The 12,550-nt window shown below is 31.7% G+C and overlaps 1 protein-coding gene across 4 annotated transcripts in view; it reads right to left on the bottom strand.

The window, feature by feature from the left end:
• Positions 1-274: 274 nt before the first annotated feature.
• LOC130896766 (dynein heavy chain, cytoplasmic) overlaps positions 275-12,550 on the bottom strand; it is a 41,839-nt gene continuing 29,563 nt past the window's right edge. For all 4 annotated transcript variants that reach the window (XM_057805074.1, XM_057805075.1, XM_057805076.1 and 1 more), the window contains 16 exons: positions 11,688-12,009; positions 11,217-11,557; positions 10,625-10,815; positions 10,233-10,562; positions 9,932-10,172; positions 9,660-9,858; positions 7,540-9,055; positions 7,053-7,410; positions 6,567-6,891; positions 4,489-4,702; positions 4,236-4,430; positions 3,862-4,176; positions 3,475-3,804; positions 2,406-2,603; positions 2,041-2,212; positions 275-656 (listed from right to left, as the gene is read on the bottom strand). In XM_057805074.1, the coding sequence (XP_057661057.1) occupies positions 388-656; positions 2,041-2,212; positions 2,406-2,603; positions 3,475-3,804; positions 3,862-4,176; positions 4,236-4,430; positions 4,489-4,702; positions 6,567-6,891; positions 7,053-7,410; positions 7,540-9,055; positions 9,660-9,858; positions 9,932-10,172; positions 10,233-10,562; positions 10,625-10,815; positions 11,217-11,557; positions 11,688-12,009 (5,516 nt within the window). In that variant the 3' untranslated portion in view covers positions 275-387. The remainder of the gene's footprint in view (positions 657-2,040; positions 2,213-2,405; positions 2,604-3,474; positions 3,805-3,861; positions 4,177-4,235; positions 4,431-4,488; positions 4,703-6,566; positions 6,892-7,052; positions 7,411-7,539; positions 9,056-9,659; positions 9,859-9,931; positions 10,173-10,232; positions 10,563-10,624; positions 10,816-11,216; positions 11,558-11,687; positions 12,010-12,550) is intronic.

The following is a 12,550-nucleotide window of genomic DNA, read 5'->3' as shown; positions in this document are numbered from 1 at the left end:
ATAGATTGAACAAGTTGTGTTCGGCTTACAGTATTGTGCCAAACCATATTCCATTTCAGCTGGCTGTTTGCACAAAAATTCACTTGACCATTGTATTGTTTAAAGAAATCATATTGTAGTATCAATGTGTTGTACTCTGATGTACCTATTTCTCTGATTGTGTACTAAAATATAAATAAACTATTTAATGTAACACTTTGTTTCGTATGTTGCCTATCGGGCTTAGACTTAGAATTAACTGGAATGTCAAAATAATTCGAAAGGAAAAAAGAGACAATTCTTAAAGTTTATTAATAAAAAGTAAAATTCAACTACATTTTAAATATAGTAAACAAATAAATAAAGTGGTTAATATTTTAAGCTAGAATATATAGCAACATTTCAATTCTAATTCAAAGCTGTGGATGTAAGCAAAGCAACGCCTCGTTCGTAGAAGCTGTGAGGGTCTTGACCAGCTGCGATATTAAGTTCTACTGTATACAAAAGCTCGGTTCTTGTCGAGTTTAGATACAATGGTAAAGATAATTTGTCTTCTTTGAGTTTTTCATCACCAGTCACCCTTACCCATCGGAAAAGAGTGATAGGTAGTTCGATCATAATGCTCGAAGTTAATAGTAACTGATTATTTCGACACTGAGCCCCTTGTAATTTAATTCCTGTAAAAAAGTATATAGATTAAAACTACATAGACATCAAGTTTTTATAAAAAAATTATTCTTGTATAGATATTAATTCCTTGTGGTATAGTGAAGCATTCTTTGCTCAGATTGTTTAGGAATAAGTGCTCCAGAAAAATGTTAATCACAGACACAAGGTATGATAAAAAATACAGTGAATGATTTCATTAGATAGAGTCAACAAAAGTGTGAATTAATATCCTTCAAAGTATTGAAAAGTAGTATACACTTATCTCAACATTGGATCCATGATTGGAAGCATTTCTGGAAGACTTCCATTTACTCTATTGTGGAGTTCTTAGTGTCAGTAATGGTAAACATTTTCGTTTTAGCGAATTTTATTTTTAGAAGTCAGAAATCGCATAATGCTAAATCCGATGGATAAGGATGGAAGTGGACAAACGAAGATGATCAATAAATTAGTCAACAGCCAAAACTCAACACATGTCTCATTTTCAAATCAACTGTTAAATACTACATATGGATAAGATATATTAGTTCAAATAAGATGCAGTCTAAGTCTAAGTAACTGCTGATATATAGAGAATTTGTCTTTGCCGTTTTAGTCCTAATAGGTACTCTTAATAAATGGTTTTCTATTCATTCTTACAAACAGTTTCTTGAAATCTCAGCTTATGCTAACGATATAAACAGAATGATCTCGATAAACTACAATAATGGAGTTTCAACTGGTCGTTACCTTGGAACATTGATATATCATGGTTTGATAACTCGATTTCTTGGAGTAATCATGTATCTTTATGTGTAAATGCGCTAACTCTAAATTATTCCTAATACTCAAAATCTTATCTGAAGTTTCTTTGAAACTTTTCTCAAACTTTATATTCAAATTTAACACGCGACTGATTAATTGTGGAGAAAAAATACAACAATGCAACAAATACAAAATACAACGAGATTTTCTTTGAGTCATATAGGAACCACGCCCAAAAAAAACGTCTTCAAAGTGACCATATTTCCCTGTTTCGAATTTTAAAATTCAACTTTGACAACCCTCCATTCGGACGATCAGTGGACACTCCTTGAAGCCGAATAAAGAGCCTTGTAGAAATTGTATCAAGTTCAATATCTGAGAACATAATCTTCCATATTTGAAATTGTTTTCCCCAGGAAATAACTGTTTCCAAAAATATCAATAAAAATATTAATGTTTTCATAAATCGAATAGACTCATATTTTAAATGCTTAGTTAAATTCAAGTTTACTTCTAGTTTCACTCTTATTATAGGATAATAATAATGCATCAGCCACCAATAAATATACAGAAAAATAATAACTTTCAACTATTTTGAAAGCTTGGTCTATTGCAATATCTGTAATATCCTATTAAAATTTCACTTACCAACGACAGCAAAACAATCGTGAGGAATAGATTCCTTATCATTAGAATCGGTTATTGTAACATCCAAGTGAAGTTCTTCCAATGGCCAGCTGTTTGCCTGAGCAACACATTGTCTTGTAGCTGTTATATAAGCTTCCGGGTTTAATAGACCTCCTAACCATACGGGAAAACTCTAAAAATGTTGGCACTGTTGTTCAGGTTGTAATCACAAATTATTTATCTACAGCATCAATTGGTTCATTTATAATTCTACATTAACTGAATCCAAATAAATTTAGAAATAATGCTAATAGTATTATTTGAACTGCAAGTTTCAAAAATAAGTAAATATGTACACTTTCACATAATTACCAAATAAATTATACCTGTAATTCTTTAGCACCAGCAGACGAAACTAGTTTGGACACTTTTTGCAGCTGTTTAATTCTTTGACTAAAATCGGTAATCCATTGCATAACCATACAACCTTTTGGTACTGTATACCTGTGCCAATTTTTTGGAATTATACCTCTAACCAATTCGGCTAGCATCAGACGATGATAGTTAGTTTGTTTCTTCTCCCCCTAAAATAATTTATATTTCTAATTATATATTAATTAATTTATATATCAATTAAAAATTGTGAAACAGTACTGTAAATGGTAAATACGTAGATGAAGATAGCTTTCTTCTGTAGAAAGTAAATTTGATGTTTTTGGTTTTCCATGGTAAAATCATGTAATGACCTTGGTATTGAAAAGAGACATCCTTGCCTTTAAGCCATTGATCATTATGAGTTAGGACAATTATATAGATAATGAATGATTATGAAGATGTGTATTGGCAAAAATTAAGAAAACACATAGATGCACAAGTCACTAAAAATAGTGAATCAGAACGTGTTTCACACAATTTTTTCTAATTTCAAATTATATATATTATAATACTAATTATTTGAAATAAAATTAAAAGTAGTGAAAACGTCCCAACGAGCATTCCTCGTAGATTTGTTTTGTTTTGTCTTGACTGCTATGGAAGTAAATACTTTTTAGTGAAACGTTGTGTTGTGTCAATAGATGAAAAATATACAATATACTTCAAAAACCTATGACTACTAAGTTGGAATTTTTGGTAACGTTGGTGATATTCATACTGAACAAACTGTTTAACACCTCTACATCAACACTCACAATTACAATGTATCACGCTCGTTTCGATAACCAAGTTATTTTAAATTCTCATCCTAAAGAGTTATGTATGGATAATTCTATATTTAATAAACAGAAAATTACCGCAAACATAACATGCTACAATGCCATCCATAAGTGAAATGTTGAAACAGTAGTTTAATAAATCCCACTAATTAAATTTTTTTGTGTATTTCTCATTCTATCCATGCATTGTCGTCGAAATTAAGCAGGAATGCAAAATAATATTAACTATTTCTACAATTACCTGACATATCAATAATACATCATTAAGGTCATGTAAAACATCAGTGAGGAGCTTCGAAGCAGAATTAACTTCTCTTTCAAAATATCTATAAAGAGGGTCTTTGATATTTTCAACGGTACGTCTCAAAGTCTGTAGAGAAGTAGGTAATAGTTTAACCCATGTATGAGCGCTGTTATGAAGAGTCTTCATCCAAGATGGTCTACCATCGATCTGTGCATGATCAGTTGGTGAACTATCATCTATTGAGTAAGCTAATTCATCGTCATCTTCTAGTTGTTGCATCTTAAGTAGTTTAGCAATAAGATCTGTACCTCTAGTGGTTAACAAAACCTGAAATTCATTTTTAGAATTAATACTATGAACTCTGCATAATTTTTAAGAACTTACCTTCTCTGCATTGTTGGGCAGTCCCAACCAAGCTGGTGTCTGTCTATCAGCAAAACTCTCAATCCATTTCAAGAAATGGTCTCTTCTAGTACCATCTGGCATTGTAATATGTCTATTTCCGCCTGGTCCATTATCAATATTAGCCACAAGTGCAAAATCACTTTCAAAGCTCTTAGGAGTAAACAATTTATTTAAGAAGGAATGTAAAAGTCTTTGATCAAAATCATTATCGATTTTACCACCATAAATAGATTGAGAAAGTAATGTGATTAAAGCATCCCACGGAACTTTTTCGGGTGGTAAATTGGTTCTTCCCTAAAAGAAAATAAATATCAACATCTTGAATATTTACAATAATTTGAAAATAAAATTACCATAGCTGTTGCATCTATCCAAGTATCTAAAGTATCACAGGCAACTCTTAAATCTGATTCACTAAATTCATAATGTTTTGCCCATCCCAGAGGGCAATACCTTAACCTTTCTTGAACAATTGCATGGAACCAAGCTAACAAGAAATAGAGTCTGGCTCTCTCATTAGGCGCTTTCATCATTCTGCTTGCTGGTACCTAAAAATTTGATTATTTTTTATTTTACGGTTCAATACTCTTGCAATATTGTACTTACAGTACTAAATGTTCTTAATAAGTTAGCTCTAATTCCTGGTGGAGGTTCAAATACAAATATTCTTCCAGCTCTTAATAAATTAACTGGAAGTTTAGGATTTATTTCCATTGTAAGAAATAGACGGAAGTTTGCATGAGGCTGTAGAGAATGGAGCTTCTTTTCCAACTGAACAAGCCATTGAGGTGCCAAATGAACATTCTTGAGCATGACCCATCTATTAAAAAATAATTTTGTTTTACTTCACCAATAACATCAAACATAGTTTAAATTATAAGGACAACCAAAGATAAATTAATATATTTATATACAATTTTCCGTTCAAATACAACATTTTGACTATCCAACTGGAATTTAAATTTTCTAGAAAATATACAACTTGTATTTTTTTGTTACCAACTTCTAGTAGGCTGTATAAGCGTGCTTTGAGATTAATATGTAATAACAGGATAAATTCCAGTTAGTTATAATCACGTGAATGAATACATTGAATAGGAAATCTTCAGAAGTTTTTTATATTATCATAATTTTTTGGAGCTGGAATGAAATTTTAATTATATATTAATATGCGGAAAATTTGGAAAACTTTTTTTCTCGTGTCCAATATGGAAACTATTTTTCTTATCTTAGTACGAAAAATAAAAATTTAACAATATTTAAATGTTTACATTATATAAATGTGTATATGTATAAACATTTCATGTATTTATTTCTGCTTTAGAAAGTATTTCATGTTATAGCAGATAGCTGCCAACATGATGGAAAAAAATAAAGAGTATAAGGAGAAGCAACAACAAACACCCACGTTTTCTTTTTATCGTTATTAAATAAGAATTGAAATTATTGACAATCATTATGAAAAATAAGATACAATATTAATTACTTCTAATCAATAAAACAAAAATAACATTCTAGCAGTAACATCTTTAAACACAATATCAATCTCATTACTGAATATATTTTCTGTTATCATGTCTCTTTTGATGAATATATATTTAAAATGAATATCAGTGGGAAAGATGTCCTTTGCAGTGATCTAAAAATCAGAATAAATGCGATCTTCATTCTGAATTTTGTTAGATAACTAATATGGAGCCATTGAAATAATTCCCTCCACTCTCTTCTGGATGTATGTAGTGATTTCAAGTGGGTCCATTGAATTTTCAAATAATCTTACTAAATTGTAGTCATCATTCTTTTCTTCATACAAGGCTCACAAATATCTAACAAGTTTCCTGGAGTCATTGTTGAATAGGAATTGTTGGAGTGGAATGATTTTCTAAGTCTAAATAAATTTATTTAATTTGTATAACTTTTTGACTTGTTTCAGGTGATAATCTTGGTTTATTAGGTATGTTCCATTCGCGCAGTTTTCGGCTATATACGGTTTCTATAACAGTACTTGCTATCAGCCAAGTATCGAAAGGACCGTCCAGGTAACGGTTCACAAACGTATGATGTATTTGTATAACGGTAACTGCCCTGTTGGAACACTCTATTGGATGAATTTGCAATTGGTTTTCTTATCAATTATATCCTATAATTATTTTTGTCCTCGAATTTTGGTGCTATCATTAGCCAATAGTTGATATCCAAAACACAATGGAATCATATATCCTTTCAGAAATTGCCTGTTCCGAGATGAAAACAGAAAAGTGTCTTATGTTCGACGTCATTATTGATGGGAAAGTTTAAAATTTCTATGCTGTTAAATAATGAACCCAACAATGCTTAGTGCAAATGTTTAGAAATATTAGTCCGAAATGTAGAAAAGCAGCAGCAGTGATGAACAGTTTAGATTTGTGCAGAAAAAAAGAGATAATCTATTTAGAAGGCCAAACTCTCTGAAGGCAGTGATTGGTAGCGATTTGCAGACAGCTATATCCCTTAAAACCCTTTAACAGTAGCATTTGACATGTTATTTCAGAGATCTCACTCTACATCAGTACATCTATTAACCAACTCAAATAACATGGTAGCCCTAATTAATATACTTATTTTAGAGCTTAAATCAGATAATACAATTTTTTAAAACGTGTATTATTATAATGATTCTAATATTTCAAGTTTTACTTCCTTACCTTCCAGTTTTGCAAGCCATATTTATTGCTCTATCGGCTTGATTAAAACCTTCAGCTGAACCAATAGCAATACTAGAAATCTGTTTGTTAAGTTCTGCTGCAAGATCATCGACTCTTCCAGAAGCGTCAAAACCTGGAACTGAACAAAGAAGGGCCGGAACATTGGACCTAATCTCTTTTTCGACACAAGTTGCGAAATCCAACTCTTTTTCGGCCAGATACATGAAATTCTCTCCCAAAACGACTGATACAAAGTTGTGAGCAGCAGCAATAACCCGATCAGGTCTGAACGCTTGAATAATCAAAAGTTGATACATTGCTCGACCTAAAAAATAAATTTTTTATTATAAACATATTAACTAACCTTTGGCACACAATCCTGAATACGATTTATCTAAAATTTTTAGTAGTTTTTTTGATACTAAACACATAAGATAATTTCAATTTTATATTAATGAATATTAAATTGAACATTGTCATACTTACCTACTGCACTAAGTTGCTTTTCCTCAATCCACAATTGTGGAACAGCTTGTTCGGGGCTACTTTGTTGCAACCATGCTCCAAACTCAGGCATTTCCTGAATTTGATCTTGCAATTTCTTAAATGCCGGTAGTTTCATTGTCAATCTACTAACTGCTTCTAATTGGTCGCTATTTAAACCATCAACCAAAGAGGAGCCGGAACTATGGAATACCCCTTCTTTTCCTCTAAGGAAGAAATTAAATTCTTGATCTAGATTGGGTTCCGATGTCTGTCCTTTTAAGTGGATTCTACATAATAAGATGGCAAAAGTAAGACGATCATTATGGAGCATACCTCTTGCTACTCGTTCATAGACAACCTAAAGTAAAGCAACGTTTATAATAAAACATTTTTAGAACTTTATTTATTATACGAGATTTTTTATTTTTAGTACATTTCAGATGGAGCAACCCTATCTGCGTATTAATTTCAATCAAAATATACTTACAGAATATAGGTTTGAAGTGATGACATTAAGCCTAGCTTGATAATCACTGATTCCATCAAGTTGAATGTTATTATGTAGTACAGTAGCAAAAACATCCAAAAACATTTTAAGCGAGTATTGATACAAAAAGTGAACTTGATTAAGACTATCCATAGTAAAGTAGGTATTACTACAGGCTTGTGACAAAGGAAGGTATTGTTGAGAAACAGCTTCAATCTCTGAAATAACTTTATCAGTTTCTTCTACTTTCTGACCAATTTCAGCAGCTTCTTGTTTGAGAGTTTCTAAAGTAGTAATAACACTATCATCATCCAAAATTTTTCCTTTTGCGTCATTCAAAGCTTGTAAGAGAGACTTTTCTAATTGCCTTAATCGTAAATGGAATTCGCCTTGGAGTTTCAATAAATCTGAACGCTTAGCATCAATGTCTGGTCTTTCAGCTTTAAGTACTTGGTTCAAGCACTGACTTTGTAGAGAGCTTCTGGTGACTGTAAAGTTCACGAAAGTCACTCGCGAACATATATCCGGAGGAAATTCGACGGTAGGATCTCTTGTTGAAAGGAAAATAACAAAAGAAGGGGATAAATCTATATCTTGATCACCTAGAGTAATTAAAACACGTCCTCCCGTCCTCCTTAATTCTCTATTAAGTACAGGATTGAGAATAGCATCATAATTTTCGACGTCTTGGACTAGTAATGGATTACCAAATCTTAACGCCGATTCTAAATTCTTTCTAAATGAATCATCCAAGAAGCTAGTTTTAGTGATCTTCTTATCTTTAAATTCATTCATAATAAACTCAGTAGCTTGTCCAGAGGGATCAATAATAAGAGGATACCTATTGAATCTCTTCAACATTATAGCATTTTCAGTACATAAATCATCAGTGGGTAGTGCATTGGCTTGCCATCTAAGTCTTTCATCAGGATTAGAAAGATATTCAGTTCTTGCTATATCAGCTCTATACTGAATACAGGCTTGTGTTAGATGTTGACACCAAGTACTGAATAAATTTTGACGGTAGTGCTGATCAAAGTAACCACCGTATGCAATAAAAGCAGCTGAAAGTAAAACATCACCAATAATGGTAGACATTTGCGATCTGAATGTTTCACTACTGGCTTCCCATCTTTCTCTTTCAATTACAAGAGATTTAAGAAGAGCAATGGACCTATCAACTTTAGCTTGCACATTTTCTAAATCTGTTTTAATAGCTTGTGCTTGGGCAATTAGTTGTGCATACTCTTCTTTATAAGCAGCGATACTTTGTTCTAATTGACTAATAAGAGCTTTAACATCTTCGCCTCGTTTCTGATTGGTTTCAGCTTGTTGTTCGAGGGATCTTAATTCTTCACGTAAAGGTTCGACTTTTTTCAACATGTCTGCGTATTGAACTTGCGCACATGCCCATTTTACAAGAGGTCCACAAGCGTTACTGGCATGATAGATTTTATCTATGTTGTAGTCTGGATTACTGAGGTAACGACTCTTCATTTTTTCTCTAACATCATCACTGAAAAATAATACAAAAATCTGTTATTGTCCGCATTCATGAAGTTAAGTAAATTAGATTTGTTCCTAAGTAGTGCAATATATTTTCATAGCAACTATAATAGTTGAAGATTAATGACCAATTTAATTAACTGTCCAAGTATTCATTTTAAACAGACTTTCTTTTAACAGGAGTACTCAAAGGGCCTGGTTGACCTATTAAAATCACATATAAGTAAAAAGAAGAATAAATTTAAAAAAGTAGAGTTACTACTAACATGCAAATATTAGTTTATAGGAGGCAGTTATCTCTAATAGAATCGTTTTTTTTTGTCACTCAAAAGACCTAAGTAGAGGAGGACTATTTTATTCAGAGAATATTTTCTACAACTCTTCTGAAGAATATTCTAGGCCTCAGATTGACTGTTATCACACAATAAGATAGAAGAGTAGTAGACGGAAATAGAAAGATGAATTAGAGAACATCAAAAGTTTTGACCCTCAATGTATTACAATATATTTTTTAGAACGTTAGAACAAGTTCATGTTTGCAGTAAATTGAGATATTCGCAAGAAATTATTTTGGTAAGTATGGAAGTTGATTATGAATCACAAATTATACCTACCTAATGTCTTCTGTATTAAAATTGTTGACTACAGTATTGATAAAGTTGTCTCTCATTATTACAGCACGAATAGATTTCCAATCACTAGCATTTTCGCCAAGAAGTAGACAAATAGATTCTAAAGCTAATTTTACAAGAGCAGGAGGATTTGCCATTGTACGAATTTCCACTAATTGTTGTTTCTTAATTGATTTTACAGCTGAAAAATAAACGATAACAAATAAAACGTCTTTCAATCATCATTATTAGTTGATTAAGAAATAAAAACTTACCCAGCTGTGCTTCAATGACAGCAGGTTCGACTTGTTCTAAATCAGCCATTACTTCTGACCTCTTTTGTTGAATATGTATTGTTTGTTCTGCCAATTGTTGCTGGATTTCTTGACTTTGTACTTTTTTCTTTTCAGCTTCTTGTTGATCCTTTACCATCTGTTTAAGTTTAGCATTTGCAGCTTCGTTCTTGGCTTGCAACTCTTGCGATTTTACAGCCAAACTTTTTTGCATTTCTTCTACCTACCCATATTAATAAATGGCAATATTTTATACAATCACTTTATAACAAAGAAAACATACCTGTTCTACAGTTTCAGCAATTTTGTTCAAACCAACATTCAAATGTAACTGTTGTTCTTCCAAATCCGATCGTTTTTCATTATACAATTTAACAAGATGGTGGATAAAGTCTAAGTAGTGTCTTGGAGTAATCGCCATTGTACGGCTTCCTCGTTTTATTAATCTTCCGTTTGCTTTATGGAGTGTTTGATGGACATAAACACATGCGTTTATAACAGCTTGCCTATGAGTTGGTGAAGCAGGTATATTATTACAAGCTGCTGGGAAGAAATCTGGACATTTCCACGATTGTTTATCGAGATCAAGACGATTTGTAAATTCTTTACCAACCTGTTGAAAAGATTATTATTGCGATGTGACAAAAAGAAAAATGTCTTGTTTGAATAATTTACCTGATACAGAGCTCCATCTGACCAATCACCAAACCAATTCAATACACATCTGTTAAATAGAGCTGGAGATGTGGCTGCTCGATCTTTGAGTCCATCAGTGGATGGATTCATTGTGAAAACAACATGTAAGTTACGCATTACTTGTTGGGTAAACCATTTGTATAGTTCATCATTGGAATCTAACATTAGACCTAGAGAAAATATAAGTATTACAATACAGTATAGAATGAAGTGAATAAAACAGAAGATTTGAAGAAAAATTTGAAATAAACCTCAATAAAAAATACATAGTCGACCACTGCATGACAAACAATATCTGAAATTATAGGAAATTGGAAACAGCACTGAAGTTTTAACCAATATTTTTAATACAACATATAATAAAGGAACAGTACCAAACAATTAAAAAATCAGAGAAATAATGTCAAATTATCAAATTATTTTATCTAATATTTTCTTCACATATATATTATGTGATCGTTCCATTAATATTGTAGATACATGACCGTATGACCACTCTTATAATTACATTTACATTATTTATCAGATATCAGCATTGAAGAATGAATGAGCTTTAATAAAATTTACCAACCTTCTCTTTGAGCTCCCTCTTTACATTGGGTCATTAAAGTAGTGTATTCATCTCCTTCAAATAATCCAGGAACTTCCCCATTTGCTAAAAGTGTGTTCATTCTTTCTAAGAAGCTTGAATCCAACATATTAGATTCATCCAGAATAAACGCGATTTTTTCATGTTTGCAGCCACTTCTTCTTAATACAGATCTCAAATCTTCATCAAAATCCTCAGCAGTATATTTATTATGAACCTTAATTTGGAAAATAGACAGGCCATTCATCCAAGCTACAAATCTAGAAAGTGTTGTTTTTCCTGCTCCAGAAACACCAATTAGCAATAAATGTCCTTGAGGTTGTCTGAAAATTAGGGAAAGGCGCTATATGATTAATTCTAAAAAGAATTGTCACATTATAATGAAAAGATAGAAAATAAAAATATGATTAATTTTATTGTTTTACTTAACCGAAATCAATAAAAATTATTCACCTGAAAATTCTATCGATCCTTAACACATGATCTAATACTTCATCAAATAACACCAAAGGAACATCAAGTTCTTCTTCATAGAATACCTTTAGTCTTGCTTTAACATAATCCCTCAATTGCTCTCTGCCAACAGGTACGTAGTCTTTAGATAACCAGTTACTGTAAAGAATTGGTCTTTCGAGAGCTTTTTCGCAATTAGCCGATGGGAAATGTTTAAGTGCTACTGCATCAATATTTTCATTAGTCCATCGTCTCTCTGAATCTTCTACCAATCTATCTTGGAACAGACGAAGCGCTTCATGTGCCCAAAGCCTCACCAAACCTACAAAATACATTCAATTTTAAGAATGTACTTAGATGAGCTATCATACTTGTGCGACACTTTATTAATGTATGACAATAATCATCATCGGAATTTTATTTATAACAACTCATCTATGATTTTGTAAATAGTCTTGATTTTGGCCGAATTTGGTCAATACATCTACTTGTTTCAAAACCAAATGATTAATCAAAAGAGCTCTAAAATCAAGACGATTTATCAACAAAAACATATAAAAAGGTCTAATAAATAAGAAGTCAAGAAATTCAACAATGATTTAATCAACATTTTTTCACCGTAAGGGAGGGGACAAAAGTAAACAACTCTTATGGATATGAAAGACTTTTGTTCTTAGCAGGTGTAGTTTAATTAGTCAATTTAATTTAAAAGAGTAACATTATGTTTGAATAACCTGGAATTAAAGTGGAAGAGAAAATGGAAAAATAAGATACTAACAAAGCTAATAATTTCTCAAAAATTCACTACTCACTAAATAAAATAATACTAGGACGCATAAATATAGGTATGGAGTTGAAAATAA

This window comes from Diorhabda carinulata, chromosome 7, assembly GCF_026250575.1.
Source record: "Diorhabda carinulata isolate Delta chromosome 7, icDioCari1.1, whole genome shotgun sequence".
Lineage (NCBI taxonomy): Eukaryota > Metazoa > Arthropoda > Insecta > Coleoptera > Chrysomelidae > Diorhabda > Diorhabda carinulata.
Note: the sequence above shows the minus strand (reverse complement) of the source record. Positions and strands in the feature narration are given on the sequence as shown.